At 39.6% G+C, this 22,772-nt stretch overlaps 1 protein-coding gene across 2 annotated transcripts in view; it reads left to right on the top strand.

The window, feature by feature from the left end:
• Positions 1-22,772, top strand: part of CAP2 (cyclase associated actin cytoskeleton regulatory protein 2) — a 128,183-nt gene that overhangs the window by 6,392 nt on the left and 99,019 nt on the right. For both annotated transcript variants that reach the window (XM_081518147.1, XM_081518146.1), the window contains exons 2-3: positions 15,176-15,297; positions 19,215-19,315. In XM_081518147.1, coding sequence (XP_081374273.1) covers positions 15,177-15,297; positions 19,215-19,315 — 222 coding nt within the window. In that variant the 5' untranslated portion in view covers position 15,176. The remainder of the gene's footprint in view (positions 1-15,175; positions 15,298-19,214; positions 19,316-22,772) is intronic.

Genomic DNA, 22,772 nt, shown 5'->3' with positions numbered 1-22,772 from the left:
CCGTTTGCATCTCATTATATGAATAGTTTGCCAGGATTTTACATTGATAAAAACAAAAATTGAGAATCAAATTGATTTTCAACCTTGACTCTTTCTAGCAATAAATATACTGATCCCATATGCATAAGACAATTGAAAAATAAGAGCTCTAAAGATAGAGGTTTTCAATTAAAAAAATACCTTTTATCCACATTTACTAATATTTGTCAACATTTGTAGTATTTGTTTTGTTTTGGTGAGTTCATTCTAGTAAGAGTTACAGTGTTAACAACCAGGAGAGCACTCTTTACCATTGAATTTAAATACATACATACATATATATATATATGCATATACATATATATATACTTTTATATATATATATATACTTTTGATACAGAAAAGTATGATAGAGTAATGAATAAAAGACATTAAAGCATAAAATATGTAAATCTAGGATAAACTCTTATAGAGTGAGAAGAATGGAAATGTAAATTAACAGAGAAATATAATCATGCAAGATTTTTGACTGTCAAGGAACAACCTCTTTATGTATTCTTTTAAAGTAAATGATGATGAGTTTCAATGGATGTATTTCAGCAAGTGATAAAATAGTTTTAGTTTTACATGTCAATATTTACAGAATACTGGCAGCTACATTCTTCACAACAGTTCACATTTTGGTGAAAGTTTTTACATGTCAACCTAAAAATGTAAGAGGGATTTACAAAATTCTTTTAGGTTATATACACGTAAGAATTAGAAAATCCCTTTGAAACTCATCCTGCTTCTGTTTTCTGACCGAAAATAAGAGTCTGTGATGTGGCAAACCATTTCTTCAGGTTTAGTGTTGATAAATTAACCAATTCATTGATTGATAGTGACTCCTTGTTCTACTAGATTCAGAGAAGATTTTTGAAAACTAAAGTTCTTGATACTTGTGACACCTCTCCAAAGTGCATGATAGCCTACCACATTTTATTTATTTCTTTTCAGACAGTTATGTTAATATCTATGTTAATATGTTCATTTTTCTTGTTCTTCCCTTGCAGGCGTTCGTTGTAATGCATTGCATTTGTGTATATGCGTGTGTATGATAACCAGACAGGTAGCACTCTGGATCTGTAAATGTATAGCTTTCGGCAAGTTTGGGAAGTTTTTGGCTGTTATTTTTTCAAGTATGTTTCCTACCTCAGTCTCTTTATCCTCTCCTGAAATTCCAATGACACTAATATCAAACCTTTTAGTATTACCCCACAGGCTTTTTAGGCTCATTTCACTTTTTTGTTTAACTTTTTTCTCCTCTTTAGATTGGATAGTATCTACATCAAGTTTATTGACATTTTCCTTTGTCATCTCTGTGCTGCTTTTGATCCCATCCCATGCATTTTGTACTTGTTATTGTATATTTCAGTTCTGAAATTTTCACTTCTTTTTTGTAGGTTCTGTGTCTCTGTTGAGAACTCTGATCTTTCCATTTATTTTGAGAGTGTTTACCTTTATTTCTTAGAGCATAGTTAAAAACAGCACCGGTAAATCTGTCTGATAATTTCAACATCTGTATCATCTTGGAGTTGGCATGTGATAATTGTCTTTTCTTTTAAGGGTTGACCATGTTCTCTTGGTCTCCTGCCTGTTACTGATTTTTTTTTTTTAACTGAATTCTAAACATTTTAAGTATTATGTTGTGAGACCTCTGGGTCCTTTTGAAATGCTCCATCTTTTCTTTTACCAAGCAGTCAACACAATTCTGTCTTGCATCCTGTGGGAATGGTTCCAGTATCAGTTCAGTTTTCAAAGCCTTTGCCCTGTTGTGTTGGATCCCATGGAAGCACTGTTTAGGGGTTAGTCTGTGGGATTTGAGCAGAAAGCGTAAATCATAGTTTTAGTTCTCAGAGCCTTTGGATCCATCCTACACATACATAGCTCAGGGGTGAGACTGAGGGGTGTCCACTGGTTCATGTACAACGTCAGGGGACCCCCTTCTTCAGCTGTCTCCATTCTGAGATTGCTCCCACACCCTCCTGCCCCTAGGAGCCTTTTACTGCTCTTCTGGCCAGAAGGACTGGGTTTCTCTTGAGGTGTTTGCTGCTTCTGCTGGTGCAGTTCTGTTTCCTCAAACAGGGGCCATCCTTAGGACAAAGCAGTAGCAGAAAATAAGAGGGAAAAATGACAGGGATTCTGCCTACACTCTTTGGATCACAAAGGGCCCTTTCCCTGCTCCTCTGGCAATACGATTAGGATTTTTTGGAGATATTTTAGCTGTCTGTGCTGCTGCTTGCTCTTCTACCGTGCAGTTCTCTGATGGGCAGCCACTCTTGGAAAAGAAAAAAGGAAAAAAAACCCAAACAATCCAGACTTTCCCTCACATTCTTCCATTTATATGGGCCTCCGTTTCAAGGAGGAGGGTTGAAAAGAGGAGGGTTCTCTCAGAGATTTTTTGTTTTTTTATTGGCCACACCATGCAGCATGGATAATTATCCCAACCAGGGATCGAACCCACACTCCCTGCATTGGCAACGCAGAGTCTTAATCACTGGACCACCAGGGAAGCCCTCTCTCAGAGTTTTTGTTGCTTGTATCCTGTGTGCAGTTCCAACCTCAAGTCACCTCTGAAGAGAAAAGAGGAACAAGCCTGGAAATGCACTCCCAAATGGATTGCTTTTCCCAGTTTTGATTGCCCTTCTCAATACTCCTCCTGTTGTTTATGCTTCAGGGTCAGGAGTTGCCTCTTGCATTTTGAACACAGTTTAGAGATAGGCTGTAGTGAGCATATTCTCTCTGACTTGCCTCTGGGAGCCCCTACTCCCTTTTTCCTCTTTTTCCCCATCCCTCACCATTCTTTCCTTTCTGCGTCTCCCTCCTTCTCTCTTTTCCCTTTACTCTAAGCTCCCAGGTCCAAAGAGCAAAAAGGAACTTCGTGTCTTCTGGTGGTCCACAGCTCTATTTAAAAACATCTTGTCATAAGTAGTAAATCAAAGTCAAGTATGGAAGTGGTCAGGTATTTTGAAAGTCAAGTATTTTGGCCCCTACAACTAGTTCCAGGAGCAAGGGGTGTGGCCATTCAGAGCAACCTCTGGTCAAGTTTAATTACTACCTATGACTTCATAGGGAGATGAGAGCGGCAGAATCACTCAGATTTAACCAGTGTTCAACCACCTCTTTAGAGGTGGTTATTTTTTGTTTTGTTTTTCGTAGCTTTGGTGGTGGTGATGGTTTAGTCGCTAAGTTGTGTACGACTCTTGCCACCCCATGACTGTAGCCTACCAGGCTCCTCCGCCCATGGGATACTCCAGGCAAGAATACTGGAGTGGGTTGCCATTTCCTTCTCCATTTCGCAGCTCTATTGAGGTATAATTTTGCAGACTGTAAAATTACCCACTTAAAGTGCACAATTCAATGATTATTAGTGCATTATGCAACAGCCACCACAATCCTGGCTTAGATCATTTCTATCTTTTCAAATAGAAATTTTGTACCCATTTGCAGTCACTCCCCATTTCTCTCCCCAGCCCAAAACTGAAAGTGAAAGTCACTCAGTCGTGTCCAACTCTTTGCAACCTCATGGACTGTAGCCTGTCAGGCTCCCCTGTCCATGGAGTTCTCCAGGCCAGAATACTGGAGTGGGTAGCCGTTCCCTTCTCCAGGGATCTTCCCAACCTAGGGTGTGAACCCAGGTCTCCCACATTGCAGGTGGATTTTTTACCTTCTGAGCAACCAGGGAAGCCCCTCCCCAACCCAAGGCACCCACTAATCTACTTTCTGTCTCTACAGATTTGCTTTTTCTGGAATGTCTTATAAATGGAATTATACAATACATGGTCTCTGTGTCTGCTTCTTTCACCAAGCATAGTGTTCTTGAGGTTTGTTTATGTTGTAGTATATGTCCATACTTCACTCCTTTTTATTGTTGAATAATACTCCATTGTATGGATAGACCACATTTTGTTCATTCATCCATCAGTTGATGGACATTTGTGTTGTTTCCATCTTGTGTGTGTGTGTGTGTGTGTGTGTGGCCATTGTGAATGATGTTGTCATAAACATTTGAGTACAAGTCTTTGTGTGTGTGGACACATTTTTCTTTTTTTTAATGTTTATTTATTTGGCTGGGTCTTAGTTATGGCATGTCAGATCTAGTTCCCTGACCGGTGATGAAACCGAGGCCCCCTGCATTAGGAGCAGGGAGTCTTTGCCTCTAGACCACCAGGGCCATCTCTGGATATATGTTTTCATCCCTTTTAAGTAGGTAAATATGAGTGGAATGGCTGAACAGTACAGTAAAAATGTGCTTAACTTTTTAGGAAACTTCCAGCCTTTTTCCACAGCAGCTGCACTGTTTTACATTCCCACAAGCAATGTAGGAAGGTTCCAATTTCTTCACAACCTTACCAGCACTTGATATTATTTGTCTCTTTGATTGTAGCCATCCTAGTGGGTATTTTCACTTGCCCTAGTGAAGGTATAACCTGGTGGTTACAGATAGAAAAGATAACCTAGTGTCATTGTGGTTTTGATTAGGAGTTTCCTGGTGACTTGATGTTGAGTGTCTTTATAGGCATTGTTGGCTATTTGCATATCTTCTCTGGAAAAATGTCTCTTCAAATATTTTGCTCACTTTTAAGTTGGTGTACTTGTCTTTTTCTCATTGAGTTTTAGGTGTTCTTTATGTATTCTGGGTACAAGGCGAACAATACATTTACTTTGCTGCTAAGTCGCTTCAGTTGTGTCCAACTCTGTGTGACCCCATAGACAGCAGCCCACCAGGCTCCGCCGTCCCTGGGATTTTCCAGGCAAGAATGCTGGAGTGGGTTGCCATTTCCTTCTCCAGTGCATGAAAGGGAAAAGTGAAAGTGAAGTCATTCTGTCGTGTCCGACTCCTAGCGACCCCATGGACTGTAGCCTACCAGGCTCCTCCATCCATGGAATTTTCCAGGCAAGAGTACTGGAATCATTTACTTTAAGGAGGAACAAAAGGTCCATGGAACCCCTGCCCGGGCCCTGGTAGCCTGGCCAGTGGGGACTCCATGGTTCTTCTTTTCCCAGTGCCAGAATGTGGCCCTGGGGGGAACTCCTAGAAGCATCTCTTTGACCTCTACCTCCTCCATGGCCTCAGCAGAGCAAAACGACAGCAAACAGAAAAGCTCAGAAATAGAAAGAATCCTTAATAGCATAGGAGTGCAGAAAGTGGGTGGGAAGGGAAAGGAGATAGAGCTCCTTCCCAGCAAAAGGTCCTTACTTCGTTTGGCTAAAAGAGTACCTGCTTCAGAAAGGGAGTGTATTAGTGGTCTGTTCTGGTCCCAGTCAGCATTCAGAGTCTGTGATTTTATGTCTCTGTCCTTACCCAGCCCCACCACCCCAAGTCAGGGCACAGCACCAGCCTTCAGGATATAGTTAGACGTCCCACATGGTTTCTGATTCCCCTGGACTCTATTCTGCTGAAATAGCCCAGTGCCCTGTGTCCTGGTGTCCTTCAGGGCCAGCTGTCCTTAACAGCCAAACCGTCTGCTCCCCAGGGAAATCATGGTGCCTTGAAAATAGAATCCGTGTGTCATCCATATATGTAGCCCCACAAACTCTGCTCAAGACACATACAAGTATCATAAGTCAGAATGAAGAGGAAGGAATGAGTTCATGTATTGGAAGTGAGAAAACTGAGGCTCCGGTTAAGCAGTCAATCTGCCCAGAGTCACACTGGTTGTCAGTGAAGGGATCGGGTCTCAAGATTCTCTGATGCCAAAAATACTTTTTCCACTGTGTCGAGTTATGAGTCCTAGCCTCTCATCTTCAGAGAGTCCCACTTAGAGGAGAAGTATTTATGCTAATAGACTGAACAGGGATGGTTCTGGGGAGTGATGCTGCAATGTGGAGAGAGGGCAGACGGGCTGGAGAGGTCATTTCTCTGTGTGGTTTGTTTACGGAGTCCTTCTGTACCCCACTCTGGATTTGGTGGACACGACAGGAAGTACTTCAAGGGAGGTTGTCTCTGATGTGTAGGATGAGGAATGCCCTCTCAGAGGGTTGGGATTCGACGATTAGGTGCAGCAGGGCCTGAAGGGGCCCTGGAGGAAGTTTAAATGGCAGGACTGTGGTATAGAAGAAGGGTTGGGGGCTATGTTTGGGAAGGGGTGAGTTGTCTCGCTGATGGACTCTTAGGAACCTGATGACGTATAGAGGTAGGGTGAGGGCCTTTTGAAACTCAAGCTGAAGATTGCTTGTTTGCTTTTTTCTCTGCAGTGGAACACTGTGAGAGGCTTTATAGGAATCAGTTGGCTAATCAGGATCGTATATATGTATTTTATCCAGTTCTGTGAAAAATTTAAAGTGTTCTTTTATTCATGTAACTCTCTGATCTCTCCTCTTCTGATTCCACTGTTTCAGAGCTTAGAGACTCTTGAAACTTCTTTGCAGTAAAAAGAAAATAGTGGCTTTGAGACCTCCTTGGTGGTCCAGTAGCTAAGACTCCCACTCCCAATGCAGGGGACCTGGGTTCAAACCCTGGTTGGGAAACTAGATCCCACATGCTTCAACTGAAAGATCCCACATGCTACAACTAAGGCCCGGCGCAGCCAAATAAAAAATATAAGTACATATTTAAAAAATAATAAAAATGGTGACCGTTTTGCTGTTTGGTGAGAAACTGGCTCCAGGAGGTCCCTTTGGAGATTAAGGGAAAGATGAAGGTAGGTACCTTGACAATGTGAGTGTGTCTCATAGTGGAACAACTCCCTGACTTGACTGAGCAGTGTCTGCTTGCAGCCTCCTACCATTACAGCTGGCAGTATATGTATTTTGATCGCTCTTGATTTTCTAGGTATGAGTATTTTCATAGCAGATAGTGGGGACTATCTTAATGAATGACACAGCGTATTCAATGAGCCAGTCAATGAACGGATGAATAATACCATGGTTTGTTTCTTCTATACATACCAATACCGTAATTAGTAATAGTGAACCACAGGATCACTTCCCCCAGTGACTGGTAGTTTACAGAGGAAAGAACAAAGATAATTGTCTCAATAGTCTCAGTAAAGAGAAACCACAATCTAGGAAAGTCTGGTGTGATGATAGTTAAACAAATATTTTTGAATTTGGGTGGACTTTTAGAGAAAGTAGTCCATTGTGACTTTATACTGTTTGCAAAGAGCTCACATAAAAGCCAACTGCCCACCCTTACCATAAGAAAAAGTTTGAAAGCCTTCAATTTCCTGTCACTTCAAGTCTATTTTCTATTTAATCTTAGGCTCATGATCTTTAAAATCCCTTGGACCTGGGTTTCTCTTACAGAGGAGAACTCCCCATGATTATTTCTGCATCTTTGGCCTAGTGAGAAGTTTAACAGCAACCTGGAAGACTTGGCTCTTTTATTAACCTGAAAATATTACCAAGGGAGTATTTATTTGTTTATGAACTTGCTGTGGGAAATTTATAAAACTGTATAGACAATGTGGAGTTTTTTTAAAAAAAAAAATTGAAAACCTAAAGAAAAAGAGCTATGGAGAGACTTCCCCAGTGGTCCAGTGGTTAAGACTCTCCCTTCCAATGCAGGGGGCATGGGTTTGGTCCCTGGTCAGGGAATTAAGATCTCACATCCCACAGGGTGCAGCCAAAAATTAAAAAGCAAACAAAACAACAACAGCAAAAAGAACTGTGGGAAACCCAAAGGTTCACACTGGAGGGAGCAGGTGTGCTCTTTGACATCACGGGAGGAAGCCACTGCAGGTCTCCGTAGGAAAAACTAATCTTGTGTCTCCTTTTAAATGGAAATTTCTCCTGTGAAAATCGGGCTTTCCGCCTGATCTAGGATTATTCCAGTGAGTGGGCAGGCGAGGGAAAGGCAGTGAGGGGTAGCCAATTAATTAATCAATCAAAAAGTATTTATAGAATTCTCCATGCACACAGCAGCATGCAGACTCAGTGGGAGATACAAAGAAAGTGAGATACAACCTCAGCCTATGGGAAGTTTGGACTGGTTTCCTTTTGAGGCAAGGTATACATGTGCTAGCAGAAAAGATGGCACGAGGCAGCATTTGCATTCGGCAGTCTGTCTCGTAGGTACCAAGTGTGTAATGCAGACAAATAGGCTGCTATTCTGGGCTTATCACTACTTCCTCTGTGCCACGGGTGTCAGTGTTCAAGGTAGCTACGGAAGCTGCTTGTCATAACTGGCTGGACTGAGCAGCCAGGAACTTAGCAGACCCCTTGCCACCGAACATAAGATAGTTTGAGAAAATAGGAGGGATGAAAGAGGGTTTTTTCCCCCCCAAAATAGTTCCACAGAGATTGTGCTTATGTCCTCAGAGGACTAATTAAAAGCAAAAGTCATATAAAAATGTTTGGGGTGGGGGGAAGCTTTGTGACTACAAAATTACTAATTACGCAGCAAAATTTTTGTTTTTATAGTAACCATTACACATAGACTTGAGGAAACCCCTTTTAGAAATGTTGAAGGAATAAGTACATGGACAGAGGAAGGTGAAATGTTGAAAAAAAAATGATAAAGGTGTACTGACCTGAAGTTTTCAGCTAGTCATTTCCATTGATTAGACCTTCTAAATGATTGCTCAGTGTTTCAAGTTCATGACAGCTTGACGTAGCAGTATGTAGGCTACCTATTCCCATGAGAGCAAGGTGAGATGGGAGATTTTCATGACAGTAGCTGACATGTCTGTCACTGACCTCGTGCTAGCCTTTTTATGTTTTGGCATGCATGTTTATAGCAATCCTATGTACAGGTGGTAACTAAAGTAAAACAAAATTAAGCTCTTTTCCCAAAGTCCTCCAGCTAATAATTCCAAAGCCAGGCCCCCTCTATACTACCCCAGTTAAAGATGAGCAAAACAATTGAGACTTTATAAAAAGGTTAAAAAGTGTAGGGAACTCTCCCTTTCTGGAAACCATTATGAAAAAAGGATAGGAATACTGTTTCTCCTAGTGTTTTAAGTGTAGTCATTGTACTATTGGCATAACATTGGACACTGGACATAAAATTGAACAGTGTGTGTGTGTGTGTTAAGTCGCTTCAGTCATGTTGGACTCTTTGCTACCCTATGGACCATAGCCCACCAGGCTCCTCTGTCCATGGGATTTTAAATACTGGAGTGGGTTGCCATGCCCTCTTCCAGGGGATCTTCCCAACCCAGGGATCAAAACTATGTCTCTTGCATCTCCCTGCACTGGCAGGCGGGTTCTTTACCACTAGCACCACCTGGGAAGCCCTAAAGTTAGACAATATTAGGAACTAAATATCTGCAGTTTAACAATGGGTTTTGTAAGATGACCAATGAGGAAAAAAAAATAGTATTTTTAAACAATAACAGCTGGATTTCCCTGGGGGCTCAGTGGTAAAGAATCCACCTGTCAGTGCAGGACACACAAATTCGATCCCTGGTCTGGGAAGATCCCACATGCCTCAGAGTGACTAAGCCTGTGCTCCAGAGCACAAGAGCCACAACTAGTGAGCCCGTGTATCCTAGAGCCCGTGCTCTGCAACAAGAGTAGCCGCCACAATGGGAAGCTCGCACACTGCAACTGTCAAGTAACCCCTGCTCACCACAACGAGACAAAAGACCACACAGCAGCGAAGACCCAACACATCCAAAAATAAACAATTAAGTAGATAAAAACAACGAAAGCTACCTTTCCTCCTAGGAAACTGTCTCCAGAACACCTTATTTTTCCAAGACAGTATATGAGAAAATACTGATGAGCTGTATTCTTACTGAAGTGCATGAAGTTTTTGTAAATGTATGCAGTTGATGCAAGAGAAGTTTGAATTGTTTAAATATTTAGAATGCTAACTTCTTTATTTGAAAACAAATAGACTTGTTTTATTAACTCACCCAGAGACAAACTATATGCATTGTTCATTCTCCAATCTTTTCTATATTCCTGAAAATCATTGATAAGAAAATATTGGGGAAAAAAAGTGTTTGATCAACAACAGAGCACATCATCATGAAAGTTCAGATCACTGGAGATAAAGAGAAGATCCCATAAACTTCCTCCAGAAAGGAAAACACAGATTACATCCAAAGGAAGAAGGATCAGAATGGCTTGGGACTTCTCAGCAGCTGCCTAGGAAGCTAGAAGAGAATGAATTGAGAACTTTAAAATTGCAAGGAAAATTTCTAGCCTAGAATTCTACACTCTACCAAACCAGCAGTCACATGTGAGGGCAGAGTATAGATATTATCAGACTGGCAAGGTCTCAAAAAAATTGCCCTTTCACGTACATGTTTTCGAGGGTAATACTCGTCCCAGTTAAGAAAGTATCTCAAGAAAGAGGAAGATGTAAAATTCAAGAAACAGGTGATACTGCACTGGAGGGGGAGTAGGGAGAGTGAAGGTAGAGGCAGACCCCAGGTGACAGGTGTGTAGCAGGCCTGCAGAACGGTCTTGCAGTTGGAGTGATTCTCCAGAAGAGATGCCTCTGAAAAGAAAAAGCTAAGACAATTCCTAGTGTGTTTGGCCCTATGAAAAGGAGACTTAATTCAACTCTGGGAAGAGCTTGGAGATGAGTGATTAAGTATAAAGAAAACTGAGAAGTTGAACATCATGGCTGTAGGAAAACAGGTTGTGCAAAAAATGAAACACGATCTTAGCATACCTCATGACTCAGCTGTGAATAGTCCTAATTGTTTTAACACTGATGACGAGTCACAGAAAAATTGTGATATCATACTGTTGGGAGGGTGGGACAAGAGGAAATGTGCATTGATGTGCTGGTGGAGATTAAGCAAGAGAAAAGTAAACCCTCATGTTTCTGGAGGGAACTCAATGGATAAAGCCTAAAACTGAAGAAAATAAACAAGACATAGAGATAGAACCATGCTACTTAGAGATAAGGAGGTAATTACTAAAAGAAACAGCTGGAATAATTGAACATGGTTGACTCTTAAGGCAAAGAATGGAAGAAGGCATTCAGGGGACTGTTGTGGTTTTTGTGATAAGCCTTGTGGAACTATTGACTCTTTACGTTCTGTGCGTTCTTTGATAAAAATAAAAACCTTTTTTTAAAAGTAAGGTGTAATTCAGGCAAGAAAAAATGACAAGGATGAGTTACCATTACCATTATAAAGAAACTCAAAATAAAATACTTAAAAATTAATACAAAATAAGAAATTAAGATTCATCTCAAGTATAATTTCCTAAACATTCAAAAGAGACAGTCATGAAATTCCATGTTCCTCTCCCTTTTTTTCCCCACCCATCCTCACTCTCTGGTCAAATGTTTGTGCTTCTTCTCTGTAAGCTGTGGGTTATAGGGGAACCTCAACTTAGAGTTGGCTTCTACTTGAATAGAATGACTAGAAAATATGGAGGCCATGTTAGAGCTGTATTGTCTAAGCCAGTCTCTTGGTTGTCCAGCTGTGTATCTGGTTTCTCTTTGCTTCTCTTCAGATTCTTAGAATATCTTAGGTTCAGCCGTTCTGCCCTGTCCCCCTCCTCTGCTGGCTTCCTGATCCAGGCTCATCTGTCTGTCCACCTGGCCCTGACACATTCCTTCCTCTGACCTTGCTGGCTACATTCGCTTTGACCATCCTCTCCACTTCCTCAGCCTAATTCTTAATTCCTGGCTCCCCACCTCCTCATCTGAACGTGGCTAAACCCACTTTGGAGAACCAAGGCGAATGGAACTGCCTGGGAGGAATGTGGAGAATCTGTAGCTCTGTCCTTTCTTCATTCTTGAGAGCCCAGCTGCCAGCTGAAGGCACATGTGGGGGAAGTGTGTGTGTGCGTGCGTGTGTGTGTGTGTGGTGTGGTGTGGTGTGAGGCGGTGCGGGGGTGGGGGGGAGTGGGGAGGAGAAGAGAGCACAGCCGTCTTGGACTCCGTCATTTGCCCTGGAATGCTCATGTGTATTTTTGATATCCTGGTGTCATCTTTCTTTTATTTGTTCTGCATGTCTCTTAGATACCGCTCTAAAATTTAAAACCCAGAGGCATCTTTCCAGCTTCCTTGCATGAGCAGTGTTTTGACCTCTTAAGAGGCCGTGGCCAGACTTTAGCTCCTGGTGATCTTACATGAAGTGACATCTGATTTGCTTTTAGACTGCATTCCACACCAATCTGCCCGGCCCTGCAGTTTATGGGCTCACTCCTGTTGTCTTTCAACATACGGAGCACTGTGAGATAGTGTGAGTTTGCATCTTGTCAGGGAGGCTGATTAAGCCACCGTCAGGGGCAGCAGTCCTACGTGTGACATGTCCCAGGCCTTCCCGAACAGCTCTGGGAGCGGCTGGGGCTGGTTGGTGCTTCTCCATTGGGGGGCAGAGAGACCTTGCTAACAAAGCAAACACATTGTATCACGGGCTAGGTCCATGGTGGTAACATTTGGCACGTTGAGTAACAGGGAGCATAGATAACTGTGAACAGATGGGCAACTATTAAAAGATCCAGGGGCTTTTATCATTTCTCAGTTGGCCTTCACCCACCTACAGGATACCCAGTTCCTTTGTTAGATTACGTAAATAGTGCAATTAAATTTCTTCTCCCTCCTCTTTTTTTTTTTTTTTTCAATTGCGATGGAAGCAAAAGCTCTGACGTTGAAGAGAATAGATGAGAAACTTCTAATTTTGAATCCCCTTGGGATTAGATGCTGATTTCAGCTGCACAGAGAACACTGCCCCATATTTTGAAAGAGTAGCTGCTGGCAGTTTCAGAGATGACTTTCCAAAATAGACAGTGAACTCCCCCATCCGTATCTGATGACCATCTGACATTTGGGACACAGAATGACAGAGCCATCCACGTGTTTTGATACGTATAACCTTGCTGTTAAAAAATGGCAATGGCATGTCATTATTTTATGCTTACGCTCAGAACTAGTGGAATACAAAATACAAAAGAGAAATGACTTACCTGGTTCCCAGAAGCAGTGGAAAGTATTTACACATCTTAGAGCAATAAAATTTCTCCACACTCTGGGGAAGTGTTGTCTCTGGTATAGGAGCATGCTAGTCCTCTTTGGCTCAGAATGTTACTTGGAGAGTTTATAAGAGTAGAAGTGGGACTTCCCTGGTGGTCCAGTGATTAAGACTTCACCTTCCAATGCGGCGGGTGTGGGTTTGATCTCTGGAAGCTAAGATCCCACATGCCTCATGGCCAAAAAGCCAAAACATGAAACAGAAGCAATATTGTAACAGACTCAATGTAGACTTAAAAAGAAAGAGTAAGAAGTCCGGACACTGATTGAGATGAGACATGTTTCCCTCTGTCTGCCACAGCAGCCTGATTTTGCCCAAAGCAGTCATAGGGTTGGTACGGTCAGAGTTATGGTACATATACCTGCATCTGATGAACCTGGCCAAATTAGATTGGGTTCATCAGAGGTGGCCTTAATAACATTACATTCCAGGGCCAGTAATTTTGAAGTATATCCTGTGTGGGCCTCCTGGTGGTGAAGTGGGAAAAGAATCTGCCCGCCTGTGTAGGAGACCCAGATTGGATTCCTGGGTCAGGAAGATCCCCTGGAGAAGGAAATGGCTACCCACTCCAGTATTCTTGCCTGGGAAGTTCCATAGACAGAGGAGCCTGGACGGGCTACAGTCCATGGGGTTGCAAAGACTCAGACACAACTGAGTGACTGGGTACGCACACGCACGTACCCTAAGTGTAGCTATTGAAGATCTGTTTGGAAGCAGGAAGGGTAGATACCTAGCCCCTTTTATTCTCAGTCCCTTAGCTTCGAAACCAATTTATCCTAGCCAGGAGTGCTGGGTAGCTAAAGATCCATGTGTCCAAAAACAACCCCAACAAAATCTAAATTTTTTTCTAAAAATAACCAGCAGAAAATGGAAATAACCATTTTTATTATTTTATTTATTTCTTCATGTATTTTTTATTGTTATTTTTGGCTCTGCTGGGTCTTCGTTGCTGTGCATGGGCTTTTTCTAGTTGCAGCGCACAGACTTAGTTGCCCTATGGTACGTGGAATCCTCCTGGAACAAATATTGAACCTGTGTCCCCTGCATTGGGCAGGCAGACTCCCAATCACTGGACCACCAGGGATGTTCTCTCATTCTTATTATTTTAAACTAAAACCTACACTATTAAAAAAAATTTAATTTAAAACAATTCATCTACAAAAACACTGAAACCAATGATAATAAGTAGAAGACAGTTAGCTCTTGGAGGGAATGGCATCTGTTGCCAAATGATATAGTTTGATAAACGCATACTTCTGTGCTGGGCTCTTTGGGTTAAGATAATTGAGTAAGCAAGGGTTATCACTGGGTTTAGTGTCCCCTGTAGAATTATACTTTAACAGAATTATTGGAAATAGGTAAAACATGCTGACACCATTTAACAGGAACGTTGGTAATGTTAATTATGAGATATATGTTCATGGGATTTTTTCTCTTCCTTATTTTTTAAATTATGAAAGTATGATAGCACATTTACAGGAGACTTGGAAAATACAGAACACAGTTACATATAGTTCCTATATATTACAATTATTTTTTAAGTAGATAAATTGAGATTTTTAGTTGGAGTTTGAATATCAAACTCTCAAAAGTTAACAGAACGAATATACAGAAAAGTAGAAGGATATAACAGACCCGAAAAGCACCATGAACCAATTCAACATAATTAAGATTTATACAATTTTCACACAATAGTAGGATATAAATTCTATTCAAGTTCCCATAGACTGTAAACTAGGAGACACTGGAACATATCCAGGGACATAAAACAAGGCACAAAATTTTCGTGGTCTGAAGGTATTGAAATCATACAGAGTCTGTTCTCTTATCACTATGGAATTATGTTAGAAATCAATATCAAAAGATATTTGAAAATAACCCACATATTTTCAAGTGCAATGGTTCACAGGCTTTTAAGTATATGTTATACATCAATTTATCACGGAATAAAGAAGCATCCATGGAGACATATGATAATGGTTTAAAGAGTGAATATTTGTGTATTGCAATATGATTCTTATAAACATTCCTGAATTGAATAGAAAATAAAATAAACTCAATATAATTGGTTTTTATTCTACTATAAGTTTTATGTTTTATTGAATTTCACCTATTTCCCTGACATGTAAAAATACTCTCTAGGTAATTAAAGCCATAGCCATTCCGAATAATTTTTATTTTCCTTCTCACTGCTGTTAAGTTTAATGGTGTCAGCTTGCTAATCCTCCCTGATGCTCACATGGCCTCTATTTGTGCTGGCATTTTCCTAGGATGGCAGAAATGCAGGGGCTCATGGAAAGACTGGAGCGGGCTGTCGGCCGACTGGAGTTGTTGTCTGCAGGGTCACACAGGCCTCCTGGGGACTGCGGGGAAATTAACGGTGTCAACGGAGGTAGGACTACAGAGTTGTCATTACTAGTCTCTTTGTGGGTCACTTAACTTTGTTCCCATCATTGACTTCTCATGAAACATTTCTATGAACTTTAACTCCTCCACTTCTTCCTTTCTGTGTGACCATGACATTAACCATATGCAAGCGATCCCCAAAAAAGAGAAAGAGAAAGTCTCAATCCACAGTCCACAAAAATTGCCTCTATCTGTGCCTGTTAACAGCACAATCCATGAGCCGAATGTCATTATTCTTTCATTTCAGTGTTTATACTGCTCTTCCACATTCAGTGACTAAATATATTATCTAAGTCATTATCAAAAAGAAGCTAATGTTCTCAATTAGACTGTAAATTGAAAGAAATTATCATTCTGTACATTTTAATTTTAAAGAGAACAAGTCATTAAGTGTAAGAACTGCAGTTTTGAAGGAAGAGAATCTGATGTGAAACCAAATATTATTTCAAGGTAGCATGATCACATCACATTGCTTTACGTTTGCTATTCCTCACCAAATGTTTTTAAAATTATATGCTAATGCCACACATTTTTAAAAAGAGTTTAAAAATTGTGTGATCAAACATATAAAAAGTCAACTACTTCTTTAAAAAGATACTGTGCGTGGCCAACTCTGTTATCTACAGTAATTTTTCCAACATTCTTTTTGTCTAAGGTTGCAGATTTAGCAAATAAGAATACAAGACACCCAGTTAAATTGGCATTTCAGACAAACTACCTTTTTTTGATGGAAGTGTGTTCTGAATACTGCATGGGGTATACTGCATGATACATACTTCCTCTAAAAATTTAGTCAGTGTTTATTTGAAATTCAAATTTAAATGGACAATCTGTATTTAATCTGGCAACTCTCTTCTTGTCTCACACCCATTTCCTCCTTATCTGACCCATTTTGAATTTTGCCAGTCTTTTGGGGCTTGAAGAAAAGCCTTGGGGAAGAAGGGGCTTCAAAAAAAAAAGCTTTCACTGGGCAAGATCCACATTGGTGCTTCTAAAATTTCAGGCGTATTTGGAACTATACCTTGTATTACATCCCCTGGGACAGAAATTACTGTGTGAACACAAATGCACAGGCTGGGTTTTTGTCCCCCTCCCTACCCTTCAAACATAATGAAAATTAAAATGCTTTGAATGAATTGAAAGGGGATGTTGTTTAAAGGAAGGCTGCCAGGGGCCTGTAAGTTTTTTCCACGTCAAATGAGACATATCTATGATTTCATTTTAAGCTTCTTTTTGTTAACTATACAGTTGGTATATGAGATTCAATAGACTTTATTTATAAGGAAATATTTTCATGTTCTCTTCAGTAACTTTGTTTCCTTATGCCTTTGGTATCAGGTCATCAAAAGACATTTCTGAGATTGCTGCCCACAAATATAAAGCCTGTGAATACATAAAAAAAACTCCAACTCCCAGGAGGCTATGTAGTGTTACTGAGTTATGGAAAAAAGAAACTCCAATAATTCAAACCTCACTTACACAAAGAGGTACTAGACTGCTCTTTGCACTTTCTTCATAGAAAAAGAATTTCCTGGGAAAATTAATAAGCTAAGCATATTTGGAAGGCATCTATTTAAATTAAATTACTTAAATATTTAAACACAGTTTCTAGTATAACAAATCATTCCAAACCAGTTATTCAAGTTCTCTTAAAACAACTTAGCCAGCAATTTACTATCCTATTGATAGTATGAAATGAAGACAGGTACTTAGTTAGTAGGATAATTAGTAAAAGGTCTGAATGATGTCCATCCTTAAAATCTTTTCTTATCCTAAACAACATCACTTCCGCTCCTTCTGAATTAGTCAGTTTGGTAATTTTCTAAATTTTATTTTTAACAAATCCTTAAGGACAATCTTCTCACCTTAAATGTAAACACCATCATTACAATGATGTTATAACTAAAGTTAATTTTTTTAATTTAAAAAGAAACTTGTAGAAGGAACCAGTTCATTACAGATCCATAGTATGCACAGATCAAAGAACTGCCCTATGAGACTGGTGTTATGTTGTGTTTTATGATGTTTTTTTTGCTTACTTTGACAATCAGGTAAGTTAGGCTCAATACTTGAAATATTTTCATGCCTGCCAATTGACAAGTAATGTGGTAGATGCAGGGGAATCTAAGATGAATTATACGTAGTCCTAAATCTTCCAAAATCTCTGGTCTCAATGCATTACTATTCTGGGCCTCAAATGCTTTGATTAAGAGATTTTGAAAGGATGCAGACTGGGGAGAAAGACAGGTCATTAAAGGCTGCCCGGAGGAGGTGTGAGCAGAGCTGAGTGATGAAAGGAAATTGAAAAATATTCCCTTTTATCAGTGTCCCTTCTGCTATGTAGAGGCTTCCATCACATTTTAAAACCTTTTCCCACTTTAAACACTAGGCAGGGACTCCTCAGACCTCTTCTACGGCAACAACAAGTTTATCTGTTTCCAAATGGATCCATAAGGAATCTTTGGGTTTGCACCTCTTATATGTTATAGAAGTTGGTACATACTACATTTTGAACTTAGAATGATAACTCAGCTTCAATAACCTGCTTAGAAGTGAGACTTAGAAGTAGGTGCAGAGAACTGTGAACAACTGTTTCCATCACTTTCTGGGCCTGTGGAAAGGGCAACTGGGAATCAGGGAAAAGGAAAAAAGTTTATCCTATGCATTTATGAGCTTGGATATTTCTGTCCAGTGTAAGAAAGGGACTCTTAAGTTTGATCTTAAATCTTAATAGGCTGTACTGCTGAATTTGTTAGTTTTTTTCTTGATCAATATTAGAGATGCAGTCAGGGACTTAGAGAAAAGTTTTTTTAATGAAAAGTCAGGGAAAGAAATGCAGAGCACCCCAGGTTGGGCCATTGCCACTTCAGCTTTTATAGTAATTTAGCAGATCAGAATTCACTGTGGATTAGCGCACCAGTCATTTTTACACCCACCCTCCTCCCCTGGGAAGTGAAGGAGGAAGTAAATGTGTGAAATCAACTTTCTTTTCCTACTTTGCCCAGAGTTCGTTATTCCCTTTTAATTGTCCTGAATAATCTTGGTAACTACTTGCAAGGTCATTATAGAACTTAGACAGGTCGGTGTAGAAGTAAGTACACTGGCTTTGGATTCAGAAGGTGTGATCAGTTTTTGGATCTGCCACTTACTTGGTGTATAGCTCTTAGCAAGTCATACGCTCTGTTTGCATCTTCATTTCTTCATCAGTCAGAGTGTGACAATGCTACCTACCTCATGGGTTTGGGGGAGAATCAAATGAAAGTATGTAGGTGAAAGTAACTACTCACCGAAGAATGTCAGAAAGAGATAAATGAATATCATATATTAATGCATATGTATGAAATCTAGAAAGATGGTACAGATGAACCTGTTTCCAGGGCAGGAATAGAGGCGCAGATGTAGAGAATGAACATGTGGCTCCAGGAGCCAGGGAGGGAGGGTGGGACAAACTGGGAGATTGGGATTGATGTATATACACTACCATGTGTAAAATAGTTAGCTGGCGGGAACCGGCTGAATAGCACAGAGAGCTCAGCTCTGTGATGACCTAGAAGGGTGAGATGGGGTGGGTGAGAGGGAGGCTCAAGAGGGGGATATATGTATACATATAGCTGATTTATACTTCATTGTACAACAGAAACCAACACAACATTGTAAAGCAATTATATTCCAATTAAAAGATTTTTTTAAAAGAAAGTACTTATTCAGGAGGACGAAAAAATAGGAAAAAACTGCTTTCTTGAGCCATTGAGAAGTGTTTAATAAGTACTGATTGGGTGAATGAATGACTTAGGGAATAGAAAGAAAATGATGTGAATGACATGAGACTTCCCTATTACCTATGGCAAAACAGTTCCAGCTTTCAAAAACTACCAGGGAATAACACAATGTTCTTTTCTAAAGGTGTGGCACCCTCTGTGGAGGCCTTTGACAAGCTGATGAACAGCATGGTGGCTGAGTTTTTAAAGAAGAGTAGGATCCTGGCTGGTGACGTGGAGACCCATGTGAGTACTTTCCTCTGTTGTACTCTGTGGAAAGGTTGACTGCTATTAAAATATTTTTAAAATAATGGTCACAACCAGGGCTGGCGAAGGATGGAGGGATTGAGACCCTTGTGTACTGCTGGTGGGAATGTAAAACATGCAGCCCATATGGAAAAGAATATGGCAGTCCTGCAGAATATTAACAACAGAATTATCATATGATCCAGCCATTTTACTTCTGGATATAGACTCCAAAGAATTGAAAGCAATATCTCAAAGACATATTTGTATACCTGTGTTCATAGCAGCATTATTCACGGTAGCCAGAATGTGGAAGCAACCCAAGTTTCTGTTGACAGATGAATGGATAAACAAAATGTGGTCTGTGCATACGATGGAGTATTATTATTTCATAAAAGAGGAAATTCGCACACAATGAAAACATGGATGAACCTTGAGGATGTCATGCTAAGTAAAATAAGCCAGGTCACAAAACGATACTGTATTGGGGAGTTCTGATGGTCCAGTGGTTAGGAGTTGGCACTTTCACTGATTGGGGAACTATGATCCCACAAGCCACCTGACATGGCTGGAAAAAGAAAAAAAGGTACTTATAATTTCATTTATATGAGGTATTTAGAGTGGTCATACTCATAGAAACAAAAAGTAGAATGGTGGCTGCCAGGGGCTGGAGAGAAGGATAAAAACAGGAACTTGTTTAATGGGTATCGTTTTACTTCTGCGAGGCAGACTAAACTCCAGAAGAAATTCTGGCAGTCTGATGCATAACAATGTGAATATACTTAATGCTACTGAACTGTATACTTTAGAAATGGTTAATGTGATACATTTTACATTATGTATATTTTACCACAATTTCTTTTAAACTGCAGCCTGAGGAAAAGCAGAGTTGTAGAATTTGATAATCTCTGGATTGGTAGAGACTTTTAATGATATCTAGGCCAGCCTCCCAGTTTAGACACTTTCTATACGTTTTAAAAATCTTTAGCATTTTTCCTGAGGCTAGACATTGTTTACGTCCTTTTAATGAAAGTAAAAGCCAAACCAATTAACAACCTAAAAGAAAAAAAATTATATTCAAGTTCTTTTTATTCATTTGCCTTTGTTTCTTGCAGAGGATTGAATTCAAAAATCCATCTGCTTATAGATTTCTCAGCAAGAGAGCATCCCGGCAAAACCATTTTCAGTATAGACTCACAGAAAATCTGATTCTTGAATAAAGTTGTGACTTGCGGTTTTAAAAAAAAAACTCTTTTTGCTCCTTCTTCAATTAGACATTATACGCAACACTCAACACCAGTTTTCCAGGGAATCTGGCAACTCAGATTATACCCTTGGTTCCAGAATTGTAATTAAATAGGCGTTTATCTCATCACATTTGCAATGTATTTGCTCATCACATCTAAGAAAAATGAAGATCAGTCTCATGGACCTTTTTATTAAATATTCCTGTTGAAATCCTCACTGGCAAAAGAAAGGAAGCTCTGATATGCAGGAGTCCTAGAAAAGTCTGCGTAGTAAGACCTACTTGAGATGTATCACAGAACTCTAGAATTGCTCTGGTTTGTTCTTGAGCTTGACATCTATGTTTACAGAAATCTGGTGTGCAGTAACCTGGTGGCTGAGCTTCTGATATCTTGACTCATGATTGTACTTGAAATCTAACATATAGAATGGAGTATCAGCCCCAAGACACTAAAAGAGATCCTTAAATAATTGAAGAACATTGTACTCTCTTGAAAACTATTATAATAATTATTATATCAGTATTGTTGCCATTAATATTGACATTATATTATATATAATGTGTACTTCTGAGGTACACAGTACATTATAATTCTTATTAGTAATGTCACAAAATTCTGTATAGTGTTCTTTTACTGGGGAAAAATGAAGCCTGTAAATATGTATATTTAACTTTGCATTTTAAGAAATGTAGGGTTTGCATACTAAATAATTCTCTTCAAGCTGCATAGTAAACAGTTCCTTTAAATTCTTTGTAGAATGAAGTGAGTTATCAATCAAGTGTAGCTTGATTTATATGAAGTTTTTTCTTCTCCCTGCTCATCAGCCTGAGAACAGCATGACTCGAAGGAATATTCTCAATAATGAATAGATAATGCTTAAAGAAATTTGTGTTTTTCACTAATTAGTTTTTTAACAAGGAAGGAAGGTGGGGAAAGAAGGAAAGAAGGGAAGAAAGAGAAGAGAAAGAGAGAAAAACACTTGTCATCTGAAAATGTAGACTCGGGTTCTATAACACAAAGAAAAGCGCAGGCAGCTTTTGTCCATCTGCCCATGACTTTAATACGTTGAACAAGCAGTTTATTTTTTCTCTCTTATAGAACCATGTGTCACTGACATTAAGCTTGCAGCTGCTGCCTCTCCCATAAGCCAGAAGTGGGGGGTTGAACTTTGTTCCAAGAACACACCTGTTGCTTAGGGGAAAAAAAACCCCACATACCTGATTGTACAGTATGGAAATTTGAGAATGACACAAATGTGCATCATGTTAACTCCTGTCCCTGTGTGTAAAAACTATTTCACAGACACTAACAATGAAAAAGGGCAGCCGAGCTATGATTTAACGTCTGTCTTGATGTGTTGGCTGCTGGTGGGGCTTAATTTACTGAACACTCAATAGTCTATTGACAGAACAGACCACAAAAAAAGGGAACTAATAGCTACAATTAGGAAGCTCTGTTGAACTGAAGAACATAGCAGGTTTAGAAAAGATTAGATCTTGTAAAGCCGCCTTGTATGCAGTATAAACTGAAGGGCTTATTTAAATTACCCTTCAACCCAGGAACGCTGACACAGCTTGCACCCTTTTTAAGAAATAAACAAACAATGCACAGTTTTATAATAGATGTTTAGGGTAAATATAGTCCTCAATGTCAAAGAAAAGGATCCCCCAGAAACTGGGCCTACAGAATTGTAAGCCTTTGGTCAACAATCATTTATCCTTAAATGGATGAATGTGTTTTGTTTTTTTTTTAACAAAGCTGTCCTGTTGTTATTCATGGTATATGGAACTAATCTTGGGTCTGTTTCTAAATGATTTGCCCATCATGAAACAACTGCAAATCATATAGCTCTTCCTAACTCAAGCCCTTTTTGGAGATTTATAGAATTTACATATTAATGTTTGTAAATGTCTGAAATATTTATTTCTTATCATGATTAAGATGGATACAAAAGAAATATTCTTTTATTAATTGTTCAGTAAAAATGAGAGACCCACAATTTGAACAAAAAGGCAATAAAATTCAGCAAAAAAGTATAATACACTACACATGGTAAGATTAAATGGTATTAAACAATTTTATAGCTTTGCGTTCCTGGACTTTATAAAGGATGGACCTATTTAGACAGTTATTATAGCCCTACTTTTAGGACCTTGGTTACTCTTGTAGATGTTCCTAGAACTTGTTACTTACTTAAATCATCTACAGAA

Source organism: Giraffa tippelskirchi, chromosome 8 (genome assembly GCF_054371585.1).
Source record: "Giraffa tippelskirchi isolate mGirTip1 chromosome 8, T2T-mGirTip1v1.2.pri, whole genome shotgun sequence".
Classification (NCBI taxonomy): Eukaryota; Metazoa; Chordata; class Mammalia; order Artiodactyla; family Giraffidae; genus Giraffa; species Giraffa tippelskirchi.
The sequence above is the reverse complement of the archived record's forward strand: the minus strand, read 5'-3'. Positions and strand labels throughout refer to the sequence as shown.